Source organism: Ascaphus truei, chromosome 2, assembly GCF_040206685.1.
Source record: "Ascaphus truei isolate aAscTru1 chromosome 2, aAscTru1.hap1, whole genome shotgun sequence".
Taxonomy (NCBI): Eukaryota; Metazoa; Chordata; class Amphibia; order Anura; family Ascaphidae; genus Ascaphus; species Ascaphus truei.
In genome coordinates, this window is record NC_134484.1 from 476,183,062 (window position 1) to 476,207,984 (window position 24,923).

Below are 24,923 nucleotides of genomic sequence, written 5' to 3' on the forward strand. Positions count from 1 at the left end.
GTTCTATATTAAATGCTGCATTGACTTCTGATCTCGTGTCCCCGCTCTACAAATATCTCCTCTATGTCATTTAGGGTTTCATTTAACTTATATTGTCTGTCCACTATGCGTGTAGCTCTGATCTTTTGTGAAAAAGGTAGCATGTATTTTAACCGCTCTGGATGAAAAACTAGTCGCATGGAGAGTGGAATTCCTATCTGTGGGCTTCCTATATAGGTCAATATGTAAAACTCCATCGTCATATGTTAAAAGAACATCAAGATATGAAATGTGGTGTTTACACCAACTATTCGTGAAGCGTACCGTTGTGTCAAGCCCCTCAAGATAGTCAAACAAAACTTTATAAGCTCCTCTGCTGTATCACCCCAAAGAAAAAACAGGTCATCTATGTATCTACAGTAAAAGCGTATTTTACCAAAAAATACCGGCAGGAAGATAATACAAATTGGCATACGATGGTGCCATGCTGCTGCCCATGGCAGTTCCCGCTCTCTGTAGATAAAAAGAATGTTCGAATTTGAAATAATTTTTGTACAAAATAAAGTGAAGAAGGAGCATGATGTAATCTATTGGTGGATTCAGCATGTTAAAAAAGCCAAAGCAGGGATAGATAAAGATGTCCTTTTATTGCAACGTGAGGCATACTGGATACACTCATTAGACACTGTGTATCCTAATGGGTTGAATGATTTTTTTTTATCTCTTAGCTGCTTTATTGAAGTTGAATTGATGTAGCCCCTTCTATGTCCTCTTTTTCTATGTACACGGATCGCGTATGATAACATCAAGATGAAGACTGCCACCGTCACCAAGGGATACCGGACGCCACTGCAGGAAATATTGATAGAGGATGCGGGATCAGATGACCCAGACGCCTCCAATAGGAACCTTGAAGTGAAATCGGGAGACCAGGAGACGTGAGATGCAGCGCAAGAGACGCGACACGCAGCGTAAGGAGGATGCGTTCCAAGATGCAATGAGGATGTGTTCCAGTACAAGGGAGGCGTGATGACGTCTGTGGATTATGATCACGCGATGTAGCACATTAAGCTGCGTCCCCGCTAGCGCTGAGCAAGCGGCGCTTGCAGCGGTTACTTACATACATAGATATATGTAAGTGCCCGCTCACGCTGTGCGCGCACGGGCACATACGCTCACCCAAGCTCGGCACTTAGGTAAACAAAAAAAATGACTTTCCAGCGCGCTCAACTACCCGCAATGACCCCCGCGCGTAAATGCAGGACACCCGGCGCACATGCTTGGAGCACTCTCCAAGCATGAGCGCGCTCAGTGCCAGCAGGTACTCAGCCTTACGTGGTCACAAGCTTTGCAACAGCATGCAAATATGACGGATCCAGCACAAAGGATACTACATCAGATGTTTTTGGTGGGCATTATGCAAAGTGGACAGGAGGGGTGTGACCGGAGGGGTAACCAGGCTATCTAACAAAGGTTAAGCCCACTGATTACCCCATAACCCGTGGGGTCACTGGTACCTCCATATGCCAGAGACCAAGGATAATACATGCAGGAAAATAAAATGACCCTGTTTTTTCCTATTTCATGTTCCCTTAGCCCTAGAACTGTGAAATTTCTTGTGTGTCAGTTTTAGGGGGGATATTTGGGTGGAAATACAATTATTTTGGTTGCAGGACTTGGGTGGCCAAGGTTGCTGGTATTCGTTTAATCCCCCCCCCCCCCCCCGACGAGCAGGCATGATTTGCCGGTACGCAGGGTGAATTACACCAGGGCTTCCCTGTGTCCCCCAGACTCCTGGATTTCGAGCCCAAATATCCCCAAGTTATTTCCCTTATAAGTATAAGGTCCCCCAAAATATATTCTGTAATAAAGTGTACTTTATATCGTGTTTTGCGATTACTATAAGGCTCTATACAGACAGACCAGGCATATGGTTAAGATGCTATCTAGTTTGCATAGAGTCCATAGATGGAGGAGACGGGATGTTGAGAGGTGTCGGGGTGCTAAGTGGACGGGGCAGGAGAGAGTACTGTTTCTGGAGAACAGAGACTCCCTGTGGGGGAACCTTCTGGTCTGCTGGACGCAGTGGCGCCTGCTAGTGGGAGGCAATGGGCTGGCTAAGGAAAAGATGGCGATCGTAGGTGCTTTTCCTATTGGCATGAACATATGTCTCAACCATAGGGCATCCCGAGCCGGTTTAACACGCTCCCTGACTCTGATCTCAATCAGATGAGCCTGCTCTGATTGGCTGCTGAGAATACTCCCACGCTAGGAGTGGCTGAAAGGCTCTGTCCATGTTAAAACACAGGGCATAGTAGTCTCTAAAAGGGGCTGCTGCAGAACAGGGTGTGTGTCTCAGTCTTTTCAGACATAGTCTTGGGACTGGTCCAGTGAAGCGCCGGTAAGGTTTCCCAGGGGCATTGCGATGCCAGGGAATTCCTAGCCAAGCTGAGGACTGGTTCTGAGGAGTGAAGTTACCTGTTCCAGGCTTATTCCAGCTCCGTGGAATGAACAAGGTCAGCCTTTGCTGAAGCAGGCGCCTTGCACCTACAGGTGCGCCGACAAGTATTCTAAAACTTGCCTTGGAAAATCTGGGGCTATCACCAACAAGACCCAGGTACATGCCGCAACATTTCAGTGACATTTCTGCAGAGACTAATGGCCATCGGATTAACACAGCAGGGGTCCCTGGCAGTCCTATTCAGTTTGAATGGGACTGCCAGGGACCCCCGCTGTTAATCCGATGGGCCATTAGTCTGTCTGCAGAAATGTCACTGAAATGTTGCAGCATGTACCCAGGTCTTGTTGGTGATTGCCCCAGATTTGTTTTAGAATACTCGTCGGCACTACAGTAGGAAATAGGAAAGCCTTGTTTTTACCCCCAAACCCAAAGTAAGTGTGTATATTCTCTGTATTTTGTATTTCTGTGTGCTTCCGAGGTCTTATCCAATTAAACCTCATTTTATTTCATTATTGTGTTTTGCCTATTGACTGATCCCTTAAATATAAATGGTGTTAAAAGTCCTGGGCTACCGTGACAAGGGGCTTTCCTCACGTCAGAAACGACACTGTCGCTCGATGAGGAGGAGGCAGCACATATGAGTATCATCAGGGGTGATTGAACAGTGAGCATTATGAGTTTGTGGGTACTATATAATGGACTATTTAGGACTTTATTAAGCCACTTAGATTTCACTTGATAAAGACCATTGTGGTCGAAACATTGTTGTCACGGGAGACCAGAGCATTTAACACCAAAATACCCGGATCCTTTGATTGAGCAAAGCAAGAGATAAAATAAGTTGTGATTTATTTACAGAATGAACATACACAGCTTGATTTACTATTACAACGAAAAATACACTTACTAGTTACGCTGTTAAGTCTGGTTACAGGATGAATCTTTCACTGCATGTTGAAAACTTGTTACATGCTGGAACTGCTTCCCCATGGGCTGCAGGTTTTTTTTATGCACTAAACAGGCCTATACTTAACCCATGCAGCCAATCTACTCCATGGGAATAATTACTCCCCCCCCCCCCCCATCACAGAGTTGCCACTACTTTTCAAATATGGCAGAGGGGCTTCTCAGTTTGCTCTGGGCATGTGCCAACTTTGCACCTTGGCCGCTTAGCATATGGGGCCCGTCCCCTCTACCTGGCGCCGCTCAGTCTGGGCAGAGCAGCCATTTGCCAGGGTGGCTTTGAAATTCGCTTCCTTGCTAACAAAAGTTTTAACACCTCCATATCCTGGACTGCCTTTAAAGCTTGGAGTAGCCACTCTGTCACTGACATGTTAGATGAAAATCCCCATATGCCTAACATGTTGGTACAATTACAATAGGGGGACTTTAATGCATCCATTTTTTATATAACTCTATAAAAATTGCATGACATGATAGTTCTTGATTTTACCCGAACAGTGCTCACAGCAAATTTCACGGTGCGAGGAGCTTCCTAGCTAAAGTTAGCAAAAAGCCGCCTCCTATGCTGCTAGGTTTTAAAACCATTTTTCCTTTCACACGCTTACACGAAAACACTGCTGCAGTTATACACATAATCTTAAAAATAACTTTACTCTGATCCCCCCCACCCTGGTTCTGAGGTTCGCGGGCATATACCGGGGGACCTGAATGCAATTCATTCCCCAGCCCGGTCTTACTATTCTGGTCTGTGCTGAAGCAGGGAAATGTCCGCTGCTTAACACTCCTGGAATAATAAGACATACATATACAGTTTTATCAGAAGACACTGTTTCTGCCATGATTGGGTTGCAGAGCTGACAATCACAATTCTCCAATATGGCTCAGGGGCACCCAGCCGGGCCAAATACCTTTATTTACTGGCCTGGGTACCCCATCACAGTTGTGTTTAGCTCAATAACTTTATAATTCACCGGGCCGACGTGTTCTAGAACTTCATATTGCCCGTACCAATATAATCACAGCTTGCTTTCGGTTGTGGGAACAAGTACCATTATTCGGTCCCCTGGAAAAAAAACTGCAGAGTGTAGTATGACTGTTGTAAAGGTTCTGTTGGGCCCGCTGTGCCGCTTCTAAGTATTGTCGTACAATTGGAGGAATATGAGCAATGCGTTCTTTCAAATCTTCTACAAACTGGATAACCTTCTTCTCTGGAACAGCCTGTTCATCCCACTCATCTTTGAGGCTCTCTAGAATTCCAATTGGGCGTTGCAAATATAGGAGTTTAAAAATAAATAACCTTATTTCCCCATTATGTACGTTTGCTACCGTAGTTTGGAAGATTGTGCACATAACACCCATATCTTCTCTCCCTGGTGTAATTGGAGAGGTTTAAATAAGATGCAAGGTTAATGTCACTCCCTGAGTGTACCATGGGAGAAATTGGTTTGCTATTTAAGACCACCGTTGTGGAGAACGTGCATGTATTTTTATTCTCATGGGTCGAACATGCTACACAACCGAAATCTGACCAAATAACCATTCGCACAGTCCACTGGTTCATGCAACTTGGGCAGGTAAATGGCAGATGAGGGTTGCCACGTACAGCACACCTATGACCACGTTACCTGCATACGGGACATGGGTTAATACACAGCTTTCTAGATGGCCCACTTTTCCCTTTTGCAAAGGTCCCTCAAAATAAACAATATCTCCCCTCAATCCGGCCCCATATACCATCTGTAACGAACAGCACACAAGTGAGCATGTGACTTAGATATGCAATCAGGGTTGATACACAATGCTACTCTGCCAACTTTCTCCTGCGCAAGGTATTTTCAATGAGTTATTATTAACCCCAATCATATCTATCCACTTCCACCACCCAACAAATATACAAAATATGAAAAATGAATATATGCCAGAGTCTCAGGTCCCTGTTTATTATAGAAAAACTATGCACTTACCATACATAAATCTGCTGTAGCAAAATGTGTCGGAAAATGTAAATAAATACTCTCTCCAGAGCATGCAACAGTTCATTCGGAGGCCAAAGCATTACTTATTAAAGAATGTTTTAATATATATAAAACAGTGCTTAGATTACAGTAAGAGATTACAAAATTGAGGACAGTTTCTTAAAATAACAGGATAAAACCTAGAAACAGAAATCTATATTCATTACATCATCATGTGTCAGGATTTCGCACAAAGAGGTCACTGGCATAGAAATATGAGAAACCGCTGTTTGGTCCAAAACACACCTCTGTTGAAATCTGATTTTCATAACCTTTGCCAAGTCTTATGTACTATTTTTACCATTGAAATAACAGAAGTTGTAAATCAGCTGCTAGGTTGATGGTTTTACGACTTGGAAAAAACCTTGCTCTAACAAGACAAAAAACACACACACACACACCATGCGACTCTTTGCCACGATCAGAAATGTAACTCTTAGTATGTACAGTAGACGTCACATGATATTCTAATTTTAAATAAAGTCCTCCAACTAAGGCGTAACCTGTGTCTCCTCTCTCTGGAATGCGCCAGTAATCATTCAGAAGCATTTTGTTTTCTTTGAGACTGATAGAATAATCTCTGGTTATCGTTTATGGCCTTCTAAACAACACACGTCACTTTAGTGGGCCAGCCGTGATAGGCCCCCCAATTAAGCCCCTTTTAAAGATCAGCACAGACCCAGGAAAAGTCTTTGTGACGGGAGGGGGTAGCTAAGCTATACAAGAAAGGTTAAGCTCATCTGGTTACCCCTGCAAACCGTGGGTCCATGGCAGCTACATAGCACCATACGCCAGAGGCCATGTAATGTAACATTCAAAAGTTAACGTGACCCCTGCTTTTCCACTTTTCATGTTCCCTTTGTCATAGACATGAAACTTCGGGAATGTAAGTTTTAGGTGGGATATTTGGGTAGAAATGTATTCTTTTTGTTTGCAGGATTTCGGGGGACAAAGTTACCAGAGGTCCAGTAATTCTCCCCGATGAGAAGGCGTGATTTGCGAATGCGCGATGTGAATTACACCGGGGCTCTCTAGTGTCCCCCAGAATCCTGGTTTTCGAGCCTAAGTATCCCAGACCCATTTCCCTCACAGGTATAAAGTTTCCCCAAGGCCAATACTTTATTAAAGTATATTTTATAATGTTTTGATAGTACTGATGGATTTTACTTTGTTTTTCACCCCGAGTGCTCAGAACATTTTGGAGCTACCAATGTTCAAACCTCAATAACAATTATATGCTCAATATAACCTTACACAAATCATTTTTTTCATTAGGACAGGTATCTTATAATGGTATGCAGACTTTAATATTTTCCAAACTATTGCAGACATTTTAGTCCATTTTTTAAACATACTGAATAAAGGCAAGTGAGGATGTAAGGGTACTTACCACAAACAGGAAATACATCTATTTCTTCCTTTATTGGGGTCAGATGTTCCTCAGGGTCTGTCTCTTCTTTCTCTGACTTAATCTCTAAACTCTCCAGTACATCCACTGAGAAACCTGGCAATAAGGAAAATCCATCATGTGAGGCTGGGAGTGGGGGCGCTTCTTGTCATATTAGTATACAGAAATACTCTACTGATTCCTAAGGGGAGGGGTGAAGTGAATGATTTTACTTTATTAACACTTTGAGTGCGGAAAACATTTTTGAGCTACCAATGTTCAAACCTCAATAACAATATTCTAAATATAAATTTAGACAAATCATGTAATTCTATATTGTAATTTAATATTATTTCCCAAAATATCAATATCCCAGCAAAGGTAAGAAACACATTAATTGTATTTTATTTAATTAACAATGTGTTTCTCTATGTCCCTTTCAGAGAATAGACGAATACAAATATTTGTCAAAAATTACATTGATTGCCACGGTGCTTATTTTATTGTAATGTATTTTAAAGTTATGATTTTTTTTTAGGTTGCCCATTCATTGGCCATTGAGGGTGGTTAGGCCTCCTGAGTGGGAAGCAGGAGATGGGAGTTAAACCGTTAATTATTATAGTGGTTAATAACCGCTAAAGAAATTAGAGCGAAGGGGGGGATACAAAGAGAAGGGGTGTGTGATGGTATGGGGGTATCCAGCCTTCATAATAAAAGGTGAAGCCCGGCTGGTTCCTGCTAAAAACGTTTGTCCCCGATAGTCAAGTGGCACCATAAACCGGGGACAGTGTATTTCCCTGTATATTCACAATGTACGTTTATAATAAAGACTGTGTGTGTGTTTTAGCATTTCCAGCATGCATAAAATCGAGGACTTTCTGTGCATGTGTTTTAGGGTAGACATTTGGGTCAAACTGCTTTCAGAACTTGCATATGGGGTCGGGGCCTAAAGTTACCGTATCCCGGTCAAAGTACCCGACGAGCAGGCACTTCCTGCGTGTACGCGTTTGCAGGTTGGCCTGGCCATATCCTTCCCTAGGAACATAACAGAGACTCACCAATAGTCTGCTTTAATTATTATGATCCCCGGCCTGGATTTGCAAGTGCTAAAAAGTACTTTACTTTGTAGTTCATTTCTGAGTACTCAGTCCTGGCATTACAAAGAGATGCTGGGATGTCTTCTCAGAGATGAAAGGGGAGACGGGATGTTGAGAGGTGTCGGTGTGTTAGGTGGCCGAGCAGGGCAGAGTACTGGGTCCGGAGAACAGAGACTCCCCGTTGGGAGGACACTCTGGTCTGCCGACTCAGTGGAGCCTGCCCAGCGGGAGGCAATGGGTTAACTGGGGGAAGTGGCTGAACCAGACATGTTTCTGATTGGTCAATCTGTATAACCCGCCCACACGACAACCCGAGCCGGCATAGCACGCCACCTCTGACGTCAGATTAGAGACTAGCCCCCGTTTCTATTGGCTAGTGGGAAGGAATTCCGACGCTCTGATTGGTCGCTCCTCCTTCCTCCATGCTGAACATAGAACAGCGGAGGGAATGTAAGGAGATAGACAAGTCAGAGAAGCAGACCATCTTGTGGCTTATATCTGTGAAGCGTGGGTGGGCTTTTCAGAGTTGCTCTGTTGTAAATAGCAGAGCAGCCGGCTTCATCTTTGGAGCTAGGAAAGCCTGCCCAGCAGAGACTAAGTCAGACGCGAGGACCAAGTTCTGCTTTTAGAATGTAGCGGTCGCGGTTATTGTTTCAAGCCGGAAAACGTACAGCGAAGCCTGAAAGCAGATCCCGGTCAGGGTACGCCGTCCGAAGCAGGTGCCCTGCACCTTTTTTACTCTAGTTTTCAACCCCAGACCTCCAGTAAGTGTGTTTTCTGTCTGTATTTTGTATATTCATTGTGCGTAAGCGGGTTTACCCGAATAAACCACACTTATTCCACTACCTTGTTTTGCCTAGTGAATGATCCTGGTTAAAAGGTGTCCTGGTCTCCCGTGACAGGGGGAAAGGAAGAGAAAGGGGGGCATTGAAAGAGAAGTGGGGGGGGAAAGAAAGAAGGGGGTAAGAAAAAGGGGGGAGAGATAGAGAAGGGGGGGAGGGGAGAATGAAAGAGAGAGGACAAACTGTGGATCCTAAACGCTTCAGACTGTCACATCGGATACGTAATCTAAAGAGCACCAACAATTCTTTGCATCTTTCCCATGACCCGTGCAGCAATGCAGTGGATGTCCGATCCAAGTATTGAAGGGACTCATTACCTCTTTGAAGGTGTTGGGAGACAGAGTGTACAGGAATGGATTCCATTTATTTAGGAATGTATCCATATCCTACAGTACCACAAACAATGTATTTTAATGTTTATCGGGAGTAGAGGGGATGCATGAAGGGGGTAGTTGCCCTGGGGTAGGTGATTAGGCCTCTTGGGTGGGGTGTGAGGGGTTAACCATTTCCTTACCATAGTGGTTACTACCGCTAAGGTAATTAAGGGGTTAACCCCTCATGCATCCTTCCAACCAACCACTCGGGGGCAACTACCCCCTTCACCTACCCCCAATAAACCAGGTACTCTGGCTTAACCCCTGTGAAGGTGCCTTTATTTTATTTTAATAATATTGAGGGGGTCTCCGAAGCTGAATCACATTAATTTCAGCCCTTGGCACCCCCTGCTTTTTGAGTTACAAGGTCCGGTATAGGGTACCGGTATCTCCCTGCATTATTTAAATGTCCCGGTCACATGTGGTCAACAGATGAATGTGATTCAGATGCTGGGACCCCCACTGTGTTAATCCTGAAGGGCCATTACGACTGCTATGCACTGTGCCGCAGTGCGATCAATGCTTTGCACACCAGCACATGCTCTATGGCTGCTGATGGATACAAGATGCCTAGATTTGCCCCGTAGGCCCTAAGTCCCCTCAGCGAAGTATTGTAGGGAAGACCCCAGGTAGGGACGCTTCCCAAGTAGTTACAGCAGTACTATTGCCCCAGTGACAGGACGGCCACGCGGTTTTCTGTGGTCTGGGACCAGGCCACAGGCCACCTCAGACATTAGGCGAGACACTCCAGCTGGAGCTTGCCTCTCAAGGCGGATCGGGACAAGGAGTGCAGGGAACTTTGCAGACCCAGCATCGTGGGACCACGGATGAGGCTCTGCTAAGAGGATCTCCACAATTCCCTGGTCGCAGCCAGGAAGGTACCCACTGTGCACCATCACATCACAAGGTGGGGGGAGGGTAGCGCTACCACACACTTTGGATGGGCTTGCTCGTGCAGACATCAGGTTACAGGTGACCAGGGCACCCTCTGTACTTGGGGGGGTATTGGTTGTGTGTGGGTATTGCACGAGAATATTGTTTTTGTTTGTGTGTGTCAGTAAACTGTGTTATATACATGTGTGTGTATTACTCTATACTGTGATTGGTTCCTGTGAGGCGCTGTCCAGCCAACACTGGGATCCCTCATAGGTGGATGAGCTGTACCGAGAGGAGAAAGAGCTCATCCCAGGCTCCCAGTGGTGGAGGATTAGGCCTCCTGTGAGCATCAGGTATATCACCATGTGTGGTTCCCTTAGTCACAGGGAAAGGGGGCTACACATACATTACACTAGCCCAAATTACCTGCCTGGCACTGGCAGCAGCACACACTTCTCCTCCCGTCCCCGCCCACACACCTACCAGTCACCACCCCAAGCCAGCTTTTCCCCCTGCAGCAGCAGTCAAAATGGTCACCGGGCCATGGCAACGGGACACTGCGGCGACGTCACGTAGTGTCCCGTTGCCATGGCAACGCTACGTCATTTGACACCACGCGGCGATTTTCACTGGAGCTGGTGGAGAAAAATATGAATTTGCAGAGCAAGACGGATAAGGCCGGAAGACACCAGGAGTCTCCGCTGCAGGTAAGCACTAAACAGCGGCCAAAATGCACACGCCCGTGGTGAGCTGGCGAGTGCATTTGTCGAGCCCTGGCTATAACTATAACAAATCAGTCAGCAGACAATTCTACAAGCATGTAACAACCCAATTACAATGGGAGTTAGTTTTTGTGGTGTGTACACTAATTAGATAGTATATTCTTATTATTAACTAGTGGCAGCATTGATGTGGCGGAGTCACCAGTCAGTGGGCTGGTGTGTGGATTGGACACAATGGACGGTAATGTTAGGTGTACAATGTACAGGCGGTCCTCGTTTTACGACGTTTCGTTTTACAACGAACGGCTTATCCGACGCTAGTCAATGCATCCCTATGGCCCGTTTTACGACGCCCAAACGGCTAATCCGACACTCTTACCACGCTTTAAAAAATTGCTACAATTGTCCAATCAGACGGCTGCAGGCTAGTGAAATCATTCTGAACAGTCTGTGTGAAGGTTTAGTGGTGTATTTTAGGCCCTAACCATGGCTGATAAAAGCAAAAAGCAAAGTGCTGTTACTCCAAAAAGGAATAAAAAATCTATTACTTTGAAGACCAAACAAAACATAATAAAGCGCTCTGAGAAAGGAGAGACGAACACAGAAATTGGACGTGCCTTGGATAAACCTCGCACAACTATTGTGACAATAATCAAAGACAAGGCAAGAATCTTGGAACAGATCAAGGGCTCAGCACCTATGCAAGGTACGACAATAAGGCAACGTGCTGGGCATATTGCTGAGGTAGAAAAACTCCTCATCATATGGCTGGAAGATCAATCCCAGCGTCATGTGCCTATTAGTTTAGCCTTAATTCAGGCCAAGGCTTTGAGTCTGTATGAGGACATTAAGCAACAGCATGGAGAAGGGACCACTGAGGAAACGTTCACTGCAAGTAAGGGCTGGTTGATGCGGTTCAAAGAGGGCAAACTTGCATAACATTAAAGTGACCGGTGAAGCTGCTAGTGCTGATGAGGAGGCAGCTTAAACCTTCCCTGTTACATTGGCCAAAATTATAGAGGACGGTGGCTATTGCGCACGTCAAGTGTTCAATGTTGATGAGACTGGAAGAAAATGCCCAGTAGAAGCTACATTGCAAAAGAGGAAAAATCTATGCCTTGGTTTAAAGTTGCAAAGGACAGGCTGACTCTTCTGCTTGGATCAAATGCTGCAGGTGATTTCAAGCTAAAACCTTTGCTTGTTTATCATGCAGAAAACCCTAGGGCATTCAAGTGTTATGCAAAGAGCACGCTTCCAGTGATTTGGAAGTCCAACCGTAAGACATGGGTAACAGGGAGCCTTTTTGAGGACTGGTTCCATCATCAATTTATCCCAGCTGTGCAATTATATTGCATGAACCAGAACCTTGATTTTAAAGCATTGCTGCTCCTGGACAATGCTCCTGGCCATCCCGTGTACCTGGATGACCATCATCCAAACGTCATGGTGGTGTTCATGCCCCCCAAACACCACCTCATTGATACAGCCGATGGACCAGGGGGTTATCGCTTCCTTCAAGGCCTACTATCTTAGGCGAACATTTGCCCAGGCCATCAGAGCAACTGATGTGGAAGGAGGTCCAACCTTAAAAGATTTTTGGAAGGGTTACAACATTCTCCATGCAGTAAGAAACATCGGAGAGGCATGGAAAGAGGTCAAAAATCCAATTTAAATGGAGTTTGGCGTCATTTGTGCCCTGATTTTGTGTCTGATGTCCAAGGCCTTACAGAGACTGTTGCAGAGGTTACAGAAACTGTTGTGCAAATGGCCAGAGATCTCAATTTGGATTGCGCAATATCTAAAAAAAACTTTAATAACGCCTCCAGAACTCGAACAGAATTATACTCACAAGGAACCGTGAGTTTAAAATCAAATTAGAAGTGCCCGACCCGGCCACCCAACAGCAACACACAGTCTCTGGTAGTCCTTGCCGGTACCGCGTGTACCTCGCGTTATTCCGGCGCGAGCGTGATGACGTCACCACCTCCGTTCCTAGACCGGTGATCAGATGAGTGTCCAGGCCAGCGTCTCCTTAGGCTCCTCCCTATGCGTTTCGTGACGGGGGCAATCCTCTGTTTCTTTTTATCCCTTGTTGGAGATTATATACAGGAGACTTGGAACAGATTCAGGAGATATTTTCTTGAGAAGGAGATTCTTCTATTACCCATCGGGATCAGGGATACCACGTGGGGTTCGTGTTACCCTGAAAACGCCTGGATCTAGAAGACCACGTATACAGTTTCTCTCCACTGCATGCTGCAGACCCTAACTCTAGTAAGTGGGCATTTGTTTTGAGTCACATATGGGAGGACTTCATTGCTGAAAAACAATACTGCGCAATGTTTTGTCCCTGGTTTATGTCTTACTCTACAGGACAATAATCTGCTGTGAAGGAGAAAACTTTTTTCCACGTGCATTGAGAACTGAGTCCATTTTCTGTTCATTAACCATTTAATGTCTGGAAGAAAGGACTCTACTCTTTTCAGCCACTCATATCCTTTTATGGAATATACACATTGATTTTGTTTTATTCACATTTGTTTAATTAACATTATCCATGTACACATGCGCCAGGTTTTATTTCTATATTTGTATTTTCGTATTTGAGAGCCATATTGCACTTCTAACTCTGCTGCATGTGGCTTGTCCCAGAACACCCAGCAGGCCTGGGGACTTCCTATGAGAGGCAATGAACCATGAATATTCGCTAAATGTGACCATGCGCCTTGTAACAAGATAACATCCCTCTGTGCAGACAAAGGGGAAAAGGTACTCACCAGAGACAGGAAATGGAACAGTTTCACTCTTTATTGGGGTCAGATGTACCTCAGTGATCGCCTCTTCTTTCTCTGATTTAATCTCTAAACTCTCCGGTACAACCACTGGGAAACCTGGCAACAAGAAAAGGAAAATCCATCATGTAAAGCTGGGAGTGGGGGCGCTTCTTGTGACATCACTATACAGAAATACTTTATACCTGTGACGGTTCAGGGGATTCCTTCCCCTTCATGTGTCCCTGATGTCCCACGCTCATCTACCCTCTCTGTCCCTTCCCCTGCCAGCCTCCCTTCTATTACCCACACCTGTCCCTCTCCGGCAGCCTCTGACGTCGTTCTGTTACCACAGCGCGCGCCCGCAAGTCTCGCGCCCCCGCTGCGGCGTTCCCCACTCTCCGCCCCCCCTCGGTATCTACTTCTATGCCCTTACCTCCGACGGCTGTTCCCTCCATCCTCCTCTGCAGAATCCCCGCGGCGCTCCGCGCGCCTCGTGACGCAGCCTGTGCGCGCGCACTCAGATTACAGAGGGCGTGCGCACACGCTCCTCTTGTAAGGGTTTCCAGCCTCCTGACTCCTCCTCCCATGCCCGGCAAGCAATCTCCCTTACTGGTTCCCCTGTCTCCTCCTCTTCTCCTCACCTATCCCTGCTGTCTCCCACTTCACCTTCTGCTCCTCCTCTCTCTCCTATTGGTGTTCCCTCCTTTATAACCCCTGTCTGTCCTTTCTATCATTGCTCTGCATAGCTTTTGTTATCCCTGTGTGTGCAGTCCTATGCTTTGCTCTCTCTGTGTTCCAGCTTGTTCCTGCGCCTGCTTATCTCTGGATCTCCCTGGTTTGACCTCTGCTCGTCCTGGACTACCCTGCTCTCTGTTGCCCTTGAACCCTGCTTACGAACTCTACCTTGCTGACCTCTGTGACCTCTGGACTTTGGCTTACGAACTTGACTACTCTGACTTCTGGATCCCTGGACACTGGCGCAAGGACACCACCATTCTTACTCTGTACTCCCAAGGCGTTGCACGTATCACTAACTATCTTTCAACAGGCCCGGCAACGCCATACCACACTCCGGGCACGCCCTCACTGCTGTGGGTGTGTGGTAATACCCTTCCCACCTCAGTACTGGGGTCTTGCCAGGTCTGCGGGCATACAGACGTGACAATACCAGTAGTTCCCAAACTTTTTCGGTCCAAGGCGATCAGGATTTTTCCGCGGCGCCCAAAGTAAAAAAGTTGTATATACATACCTAACAGTTGCAGTGCGCAGTTGGTGTCTGACACACACACTCTCAGACACACTCACTCTCTCACAGACAGACGCACACACTCTCTCGCAGACGCACACACTCTCTCGCAGACAGACAGACAGACACACACTCTCTCGCAGACAGACAGACACACTCTCTCGCAGACAGACAGACACACTCTCTCACAGACAGACAGACACACACTCTCACAGACAGACAGAGACACACACACACATACACAGAGACACACCCACACACAGAGACACACACACACACAGTGGAGAGCAGAGGTAGCGACGGATGTGAGTGGCTGGGGGGGGATGGTGAGGGAGGAAAGGCAGGAGATCGGTAAAGGTGGCTCCCCGCCTCCCCCTGCACCAACCGCCCGGACAGGCAAATGTACAACCCCCCCCCCCTACCTTCTCCTATCACCCGGGGCAGAAGGGGACGGGACACCGCGCAGCCACCAGTAGACAGAGGAGCCAGGAGTAGGAATGCAGACACACACACTCACCGTGTGCTCTGCACAAAGCGGAAGCCCCGCCCCCGGCTTCCTCTGAGCTGCAGCCAATCCCCTGCGGCCCGGCCGGCATTAAGGCGAGATGGGGGAAGGATAATGGGGAGGATAATCGCGGTACCCCTCTAAGCAAGACACGGCGCACCAGGGCGCCGCGGCGCACAGATTGGGAACCACTGCCTTATACTGATTCCTAATGGGGGAATCGGGGTGAAGCGATTGCTTTTACTTTATTATTAACCCTTTGAGTGCTGAAACCATTTAAGCGCTACCAATGTTCAAACCACAATAACAATATTCTAAATATACATTTAGACAAATCATGTAATTCTATATTGTAATTTAATGTTATTTCCCAAAATATTGCAGACTTTTCAGTCCACTTTGTAAACATACTGAATAAAGACAGGTGAGGATGTAACTTACCACAAACAGGAAATGCATCTATTTCTTCCTTTATTGGGGTCAGATGTTCCTCTGTGTTCGCCTCTTCCTTCTCTGACTTAATCTCTAAACTCTCCGGTACAACCACTGGGAAACCTGGCAATAAGAATAGGGAAATCCATCATGTAAAGCTGGGAGTGGGGGCGCTTCTTGTGATTTCACCTCCTCTGATATTTGTATAATATAATATCTCTTGTAAAGAAATGTATTACTAGCCCTTCTGGCAGAAAATGACAGAGTTGAAGATATATTATCTTCTTACCTGCTGATGGATCTATAAGAAAACAAGATTAGTTTGGGTGTTTGACTCGCTAACTACAAAATAACCAGATATTCTGTCCTTGCAGATTTCAAAGACACCAAAATATCTCCTCTACTCACTTAACAAGCGTGGATCCATGCTGGCAGTGGGCAGTGCTGCTCTGGAGGTGCTGGCAGTGGGCAGTGCTGCTCTGGAGGTGCTGGCAGTGGGCAGTGCTGCTCTGGAGGTGCTGGCAGTGGGCAGTGCTGATCTGGAGGTGCTGGTAGTGGGCAGTGCTGCTCTGGAGGTGCTGGCAGTGGGCAGTGCTGCTCTGGAGGTGCTGGCAGGGGGCAGTGCTGCACTGGAGGTGCTGGCAGTGGGCAGTGCTGCTCTGGAGGTGCTGGCAGTGGGCAGTGCTGCTCTGGAGGTGCTAGCAGGGGGCAGTGCTGCACTGGAGGTGCTGGCAGTGGGCAGTGCTGCTCTGGAGGTGCTGGCAGTGGGCAGTGCTGCTCTGGAGGTGCTGGCAGTGGGCAGTGTTGCTCTGGAGGTGCTGGCAGTGGGCAGTGCTGCTCTGGAGGTGCTGGCAGGGGGCAGTGTTGCACTGGAGGTGCTGGCAGTGGGCAGTGCTGCTCTGGAGGTGCTGGCAGTGGGCAGTGCTGCTCTGGAGGTGCTGGCAGTGGGCAGTGCTGCTCTGGAGTTGCTGGCAGTGGGCAGTGTTGCACTGGAGGTGCTGGCAGTGGGCAGTGCTGCTCTGGAGGTGCTGGCAGTGGGCAGTGCTGCTCTGGAGGTGCTGGCAGGGGGCAGTGTTGCTCTGGAGGTGCTGGCAGTGGGCAGTGCTGCTCTGGAGGTGCTGGCAGTGGGCAGTGCTGCTCTGGAGGTGCTGGCAGTGGGCAGTGCTGCTCTGGAGGTGCTGGCAGTGGGCAGTGCTGCTCTGGAGGTGCTAGCAGTGGGCAGCGCTGCTCTGGAGGTGCTGACCGGAGGTTCCTTGATCTATATTTGTTGGATGACAGCTGTGTCTGTATAAAAGAGAAAACAGAATTGGAATGATCTGTTTTATTGGGCAAATATACAGCATTTAGTATGATCTTTCAAACCTAAGATTATTATCCCCAAAGGAGTCGGAAAGACAGGGGCACCAAAAAAAATTCATATGGTCCATCCTCAAACAGGAACTTCATTTCAAACACTGCAAAATACATCAATGGTTCAGGATTGTGTTACAACATAACCATCTAGTAAAACAAACCGTATAAAGCGAGTCGGAGATAAACAGCCAAAAGACCAGCAATGTCCTCTCAGTGTAACATAGTCACATACTGTACAGTTCTATAGTATGAATAAAAAGCAGATAAATCAGTGAGACTGTGATAAATGCTCCCGATCCTCTCTCATGTCCAGCAGTTCTGCTCCATACTGACACAGTCTCCCTTTCCTATTTCATACGCTGAGAAGTGGGTAATGCAGAGGAAACAGTGCAGTAACGTCCCCTCACCTGTCCCCACTTCTCACCATATTAAATAGGGGGGTTTGATCCCTCCCACCCTCACTCTTTTCTCCCTTATCACCTCCAGTTTCTCACATTCAGCTCCTTTGTACCAGGCAGGAACATCCTGCAATTCCACATAAGGCAAGGGATCCATTATGATAAAGGCTGCTGTGTCCAGCCAAAGCATTTGTTTTCTTTTTCTTAATAAAATTGGCTGCAAGTCCGTTGTGTCCTCCTCATTTAGCTTCATATTCTAGGAGTATACGAGTCATACAGGGAAGCCCCTATGGAGAAGTAAGCACTGCCCATTGTAACTGGATATAACTTATTATGGGAGGAGTGGCTCAGTGAGTAAAGAGACTGACTGGCACGGAGTTTGAAGCAGGGGAACCTGGTTCTATTCCCGGCGTCGGCTCCTTGTGACCTTGGGCAAGTTACTTCATCTCCCTGTGCCTCAGGCACCAAAAACATAGATTGTAAGCTCCACGGGGCAGAGACCTGTGCCTGCAAAATGTCTCTGTAAAGCGCTACGTAAAACTAGCAGCGCTATAGAAGAACATGCTATTATTATATAAAAGGAGGGCCTGGGGAAACACTGACATTTTACTCAGTGATTATTTATTTTCTCCTGATCTCTCAATGTCAGCACATGACTTGAGGAAATAGGCTTTGCCCATCTGAAGGTAGGACACAGACTTCTGACCTCCTCACACCCTTATAAGCCTCTCCTATGCCTGATTCAGGTCAGTTGTACCTCTAGCCGAGCTGTACTATATACATGTGCACCCAAATATCTCAAGGCCAATTATGAACAAGACAAAATAAATGTACTGCAAAGTCTGCTCATAACAAAAGATAGGGGTGGGAATTAGGCATTCGCTGGCATGGAGGGATCAGGAGAGAGAAAAAAAATATCGGTGACTAACATTTCCGTTTTCTCTCTGTGTCAGCGCAAGACAGAAGGGAAAGTCTGAAAGCCGTTCCCCCATAGAAAACACTGCGTTGGACAAATTATAGTGATATTGCTGCCTGTATGCATTTTCTTCCAAAGGCAGCTTCTGCTGATGCGACTACATTTACTTGGTAGTGTTATGAGAAAGTATAAAGGGAAGACCAAGTCGCTTGTTTCCAGACGTGCTCTGCAGATGCTTGTGGTTTCATAGCCCAGGAAGATGTGATTGCTCTAGTAGAGTGAGCCCTTAAGAAACTTGGAGGTGCGTTTCCTAATGCTTCATAAGCCTGTATAATGAGGTTACTTATCCATCTGGCTATGGCTGTCTTGGAAACTGGTTTTCCTTATTGCGCTCTGAAAAGAGGAGAAACAAATTTTGGGATTTTCTAAAGGGATTCTGTTCTGGAGATATAGCGATCACAGAGCAGGTTGACACAATCCAGACCCGGTCCCCGCTGGAGGAACCAGAGACGGTCAGTGAGCCAGAACCAGCCCGAAATGTCGGGGAAGCTAACTGCCTGGGGTGAGGAGGCACCGTTGTTTTCAGAGGCGCATAGGCCGGGGGCGGCCTTGCCGATTGCCACTGGTAACTCAGAAATAATCCGGTGCCTTTCCCCTTCCGGAGGTGTCCCTACCTCCTTCCTGCACCAGTAGGCGCCGCTCTTCGGTGGTGTTTCGGCCGCTGATGATTCTGCCAGCTGAGACGGGAGATGAGCCGAGTGGTACCAACGATTCAGCCCCACCGCGGAGTCCCTTGCCGATGACTTCGACCGTGAGACCTCAGAGACGGATGAGCCTACCCATCGTGGAGGTGACCCAAGGCCTAGTCAGCGAGTCTCTGGTACCAATGGAGGTATCTTCCGGTGCCGATGACCATGTGGCGGACGTCAACAAAGTCAAGGCCAAGATTCCACCTCTATGCAACGACTGGATGTCAACGCCCTTCTGGTGAAGGATCTGGACAAGCACCAGGATCCTGTACCACTTACAGGAGATGACACCCTGCTGGTAGCGACCGCTAGGGCGGATGAGAAATCTTCAATCCCCGCTCCGGTGGGTACTCTTACCCCTTCTTTTGCTCAGATGGCGTTCATTCGCTCTATGAGTGAACGCAGGGCTAGCCTGAAAGTGGTTCAACAAGATCTACCTCCGGTGTGCCCGGATGTTTCTACCACTGTAGGTTTGGCGCGATACCAAGACTATTTGCAAGGTCCCGTACCAAGGCCAAAACCCATTGCTGCTCAGCCGATACTGAGTATAACTTTAGTATCGGGTCCCAGAGATGTAACTGTCCAGGACTTTTATATGTACCAGGCCCCTTTGCCCTCGACCAGTACGGCTAGTCTTCGGGACACTTGCCGCTCTTCTGACCAGGGAACCCCCTCTGCCCGATTGTCTGAGGGTGGGTACCGCCTGGGGATGCTGATAGAGCCCCGATAGAAAATAACTCCAAAAAGAGGAGCTTGCGGGCCTCTAAGAATCATATTCCTTCTGCAGACTGGAATGACTGGTCTTATGGAAATACTAAGCTGACGGATAATAATGTTATTACTGATGACAATGTTATTGCTGATGATAGATATTTGCAGTGTAAATAGTGGATTCAGTCATTATGCAATGTCTGTTACATCTGATGTTTCTACTTCCACCAACACACACCCAGGGTTTGCTATAGCAGGGCCTGCTAGTTCACATCCATGGTGGCATTCTAGGTTTCCTGGGATATGTACCCTTTATGGACCACACAAGGTTCTTGCAGGAAACCGAAGATATAGTGCATGATTGGTGGGCAGTAGGAGTGTATAGTCCTGACAAGGCTGCTCAGGAGATGAGAAAAATGGAAGAAGATATAATAGCGGGTCATGTACAGCCTACGGGTAATGTCTCCGAAAATGATGTGCCTCCTATTCAGGAACCTTTGTACTGGGTTTTGCCAGATAAAGCTGAAGGTCGCCGGCTCACTAAGATTAGCCGCGCTGAGCGACTTGTGTTACAAAAGTACCGGAGCTCGCATGGGTTCGAGTACCCATATGTTCCTGAACCAATAATGAGAGAGATCGATGCCAATCGGGAGCAATGGCTGGTTGAAGCTGTAAAAGCTTACGTACTAGAACACAATAGAAGCCCCTTTCACAATATACACGAGAGGATAGCCCATCTAGTACAAGTTTGGAAAGTTGGGCGTTCAGTGTATATGGACAGAGTGGAGTATATCTCGGAAAGAAACCCTAAAGAGGATGTTCTCTATTACACTCACTGATGAATCAGGAGCACTAGTGCGAACACCTGATCCTGAGCACTAGTACTGAAGAAAAGGTTCTCCCTGTTGGAGGAACCTGTGTTATATTACAGGTATTCTGTGTGTATATTTATATACCTGCCATTTGCTGTATGTCACAAAGAATTGTAGTTATTGAAATGTGTTATCATGCACATTGAAATGAGATGATCATGTAAATATTATTGTGTTGTTCAGGTTTCATCAGAGATGGTACCCGAAAATTTAGGACGCAAGCGGGGTCGTTGGGAATCCACCAGAGCGATAATGTAACGGGGTACCCCCTGGTTACTATTCTACCCAATGGGCTGGCAGTAAACCCTTGTATTAACAGGTTTGCCAGTAGTTGTCATGGGGTTTTCCCCCTTCACCTTTGGTACTGCACTTGAGTGACAGCAGGGGGTTGTACATCCTGTTGTAGCTGGGACAATGGGGTGCCCGCCTTCTGGCTGTACTTAAGGGCAGGACCGCCCTAAAGTTACAGTTGTTGTCCTTCCCTCTGAGGAAGGCAGGTCACACACTGGGAGCCTGAAATTGGAGCCTTCCCATGTGATCTTCACTCCGGGGAGGAATGGGTGTGACTATACCTCTGTCTCCACTAGGGAGCAGGGGAAGAGCTAGGATGGCTTCGGGTGCCTTGGCCTGTAGTGACGGTCCAGGGACCATCTCCAGTGAGAGCTGATCTAAGAGACTGTATCCGGCAGAAGACTGCCGAGTAGCTGTTGTGTTACTGCAAAGTGTGTAGAAATAAACCGTTCCTGTTTTGCAATATACCTCTGGCCTGGTGTGTGTTCTAACTAGAAGGAGAGGTACAAGTTCTACCGTGGGAGGTCATGTCCATTTCCCTGAAGCCTACGGCAGATGGAGGCGCTGCACTGCTAAGTATTGTGGGGTATGAACTCCAGGAGCCTGTTCCTGTGTCCTCAAGTCATAGCGGACGACTCAGCCCTCTTGTTGCCAGCAGGTATATGCACCATACACCCTGTAATGGCCCCTATCTGCGATTGGTGGGGGGGAAACACAGTTACACCAATAAGGGCAAACCATCCGCGTCACGTGAACACCACGCCTCCCGATCGCCTCCAGCTTAGTGCATGTTTCACACGCATGTGACGTCACGCGAGCATCCACTATAAATCACGGCCTAAATCTCCAGCTCTGCTTCTCCCCCCCATCTCCCTCTCTTTCTCCTCCCCCCAGTGTCCCAGACACATTCTTTAAAAACTAAAACATTTATTATTTATTTATAAAAATGTTTTACCAGGAAGTAATACATTGAGAGATACCTCTCGTTTTCAAGTATGTCCTGGGCACAGAGTTATAAAAAATACATGGTTACAATAAAAGAACAGGGTTATACAGTCACTTCAGACATTTCATGGACAGATAAAGTAGGAAAATTGGGTACAGGGGATAAAGGGCTTGTAGGTTTCAGATAGAAATAGAGCAGCTTTAACATCAACTAACATCAGCGAAGGGCAGCAAGCGGCTCACGCCCTTTGGCTGTGCGCCTTTGGGGCAATGCAGATGTATGCTGGAGTGGGTGAGGTTGAATCTGATGCGTCTGTGAACAAAAAGATATTTTCTTCCTGTCCCCGTGGCTCATTAACATTCCAGTGGGTGGGGTAGCCGATTCAACAAAGAACAAGCACATGTTAACCCGTAGCACGCTGGTCCTGTGCAGAGGGGAGCAGTTCTTGGGGGGGCCCCATCAGGCTGTGCTCCTTTGGGGCAACGCAGATGTACGCTGGGTGGGTGAGGTTGACATGAGAGAATGCAGCAGATATTTGGGACATCAGAACATACTGTCAGACCAGGACTGTCCCCGGGCAAACGGGTCAGCCTCACACAGAGAAGTTATAGCCCATAACACACACATGATGCTGGCCCCTGTGGTAATGAAGGAGTTAAACTCCAACCAATACTCCCTCAATCTAATTACTTTCTAACTCTATTTAATAACTTTCCCAATCTTATCCTCACTGATTCCTAATGTTAATTCCCAATGTAAAATAACCCCCATTATCTCCCAGTCCCTGTGATACAGGAGGAGTAACCCCCCCAGTGCCAGAGGCTCCCCCTCACTATCAGAGGCTCAGCCTCTCAGGCTCCTGTGTGTAAGGAAGCTCAGAACAGCACTGGGATAATGTGCACAGGTCACACAAGGGAGGGGAAGGGAGGAGGAGGAAAGCACTTACCCAATAACACAGGCTGAAGATCTCTGTGCAGCAGGGGGTGGGCAATGTGAGGGGGACACAGGAAAAGGGACTTAGAGGCTTCAGAGCCTATTCCTCAGTGTGTCCCCCCCTCAGTGCCTGAGATGTGCACTTTATCCCCTCCTCACTGTGAGTACTTCCTATGGAGGGTGGGGGGAGCCCCTGTGATCTCTCAGTCCTTCCCTGTGGGAGTGACCTGGTTTCCCGCCTCAGGATGTGGGACAGTCTGTGCTCAGGATCAGTGTTTCCTGCCGGAATCAAATCTCAAACAGCGGCTGCAGCAGTGACCATAGAGAGGGAAGAGGAGGGGCCAGAGTGCCCTCTAACCAGCTCCTCCTGAGCTTATATGGAACAGTGACCCCTGGTGGTGCCCTTGCAATGTGCGGTGAGTGCACTCTGGTGAGAGCGCCACCTGCTGCTGGCTGTGCACTTGTTCGTAACAGTGACAATCTCACCCCCATCTCCCACCGTATATAGTGCCGTCTGGTGATATACTCGGTGCCCGTTTGTGTAGTACCGTCTGGTGATATACTCTGTGCCGTGTGTGTAGTGAGGTCTGGTGATATACTCTGTGCTGTGTGTGTAGCGAGGTCTGGTGATATATTCTGTGCTTTGTGTGTAGTGAGGTCTAGTGATATACTCTGTGCCCATGTGTGTAATGCGGTCTGGTGATACACTCTGTGCCCATGTGTGTAATGCGGTCTGGTGATATACTCTGTGCCCATGTGTGTAGTGCCGTCTGGTGATATACTCTGTGCCCATGTGTGTAGTGCGGTCTGGTGATATACTCGGTGCTGTGTGTGTGTAGTGAGGTCTGGTGATATACTCTGTGCCGTGTGTGTAGTGCCGTCTGGTGATATACTCTGTGCCCGTGTGTAGTGCGGTCTGGCGATATACTCTGTGCCCGTGTGTGTAGTGACGTCTGGTGATATACTCTGTGCCGTGTGTGTAGTGCCGTCTGGTGATATACTCTGTGCCCGTGTGCGTAGTGACGTCTGGTGATATACTCTGTGCTGTGTGTGAAGTGAGGTCTGGTGATATACTCTGTGCCCGTGTGTGTAGTGACGTCTGGTGATATACTCTGTGCCCGTGTGCGTAGTGAGGTCTGGTGATATACTCTGTGCTGTGTGTGTAGTGAGGTCTGGTGATATACTCTGTGCTGTTTGTATAGTGAGGTCTGGTGATATACTCTGTGCCCGTAGTGAAGTCTGGTGATATACTCTGTGCTGTGTGTGTAGTGAGGTCTGGTGATATACTCTGTGCTGTTTGTGCAGTGAGGGACCATAGAGAGGGAAGAGGAGGGGCCAGAGCACCCTCTAACCAGCTCCTTCCTGAGCTTATATGGAACAGTGACCCCTGGTGGGCTCCTTGCAAGGTGCTGTGAGTGCACTCTGGTGAGAGCTGCACATGGTGCTGGCTGTGCACTTGTGAGTAACATAGTGACAATCTCACCCCTATCTCCCACTGTATATAGTGCGGTCTGGTGATATGCTCTGTGCCTGTAGTGAGGTCTGGTGATATACTCTGTGCCCGTGTGTGTAGTGAGGTCTGGTGATATACTCTGTGCTGTGTTTATAGTGAGGTCTGGTGATATACTCTGTGCTGTGTGTGTAGTGAGGTCTGGTGATATACTATGTGCCCGTGTGTGTAGTGCCGTCTGGTGATATACTCTGTGCCTGTGTGTGTAGTGAGGTCTGGTGATATACTCTGTGTCCATGTGTGTAGTATGGTCTGGGAATGTACACTACCACACACACACACACACACACACACACACACACACACAGACACACACACACACTACTCCCACCCCCGCACACACCCAGTTCACATTACACACTTACCTTGGGAATGGGACTCCCGTGTTGCCTGGCAACAGAGAGGCAGGACCTGCAGGAGGCCCGGCAGCAGAGAGGCAGGACCTGCAGGAGACCCGGCGGCAGAGAGGCAGGAACTGCAGGAGGCCGGGCGCCAGAGAGGCAGGACCTGCAGGACGCCCAGCGGTAGAGAAGCAGGACCTGCTGGAGACTCTGTGGCAGAGAGGCAGGAC

General features: G+C 47.7%; 1 protein-coding gene across 1 annotated transcript in view; it reads right to left on the reverse strand.

Annotated features, from left to right (window-relative positions):
- LOC142488299 (uncharacterized) overlaps window positions 1-17,581 on the reverse strand; it is a 213,635-nt gene extending 196,054 nt beyond the window's left edge. The window contains exons 1-3 of the mRNA XM_075588672.1: window positions 17,489-17,581; window positions 16,082-16,931; window positions 15,683-15,796 (exon numbers count right to left, since the gene is read on the reverse strand). Coding sequence (XP_075444787.1) covers window positions 15,683-15,796; window positions 16,082-16,931; window positions 17,489-17,581 — 1,057 coding nt within the window. The remainder of the gene's footprint in view (window positions 1-15,682; window positions 15,797-16,081; window positions 16,932-17,488) is intronic.
- Window positions 17,582-24,923: the final 7,342 nt, after the last annotated feature.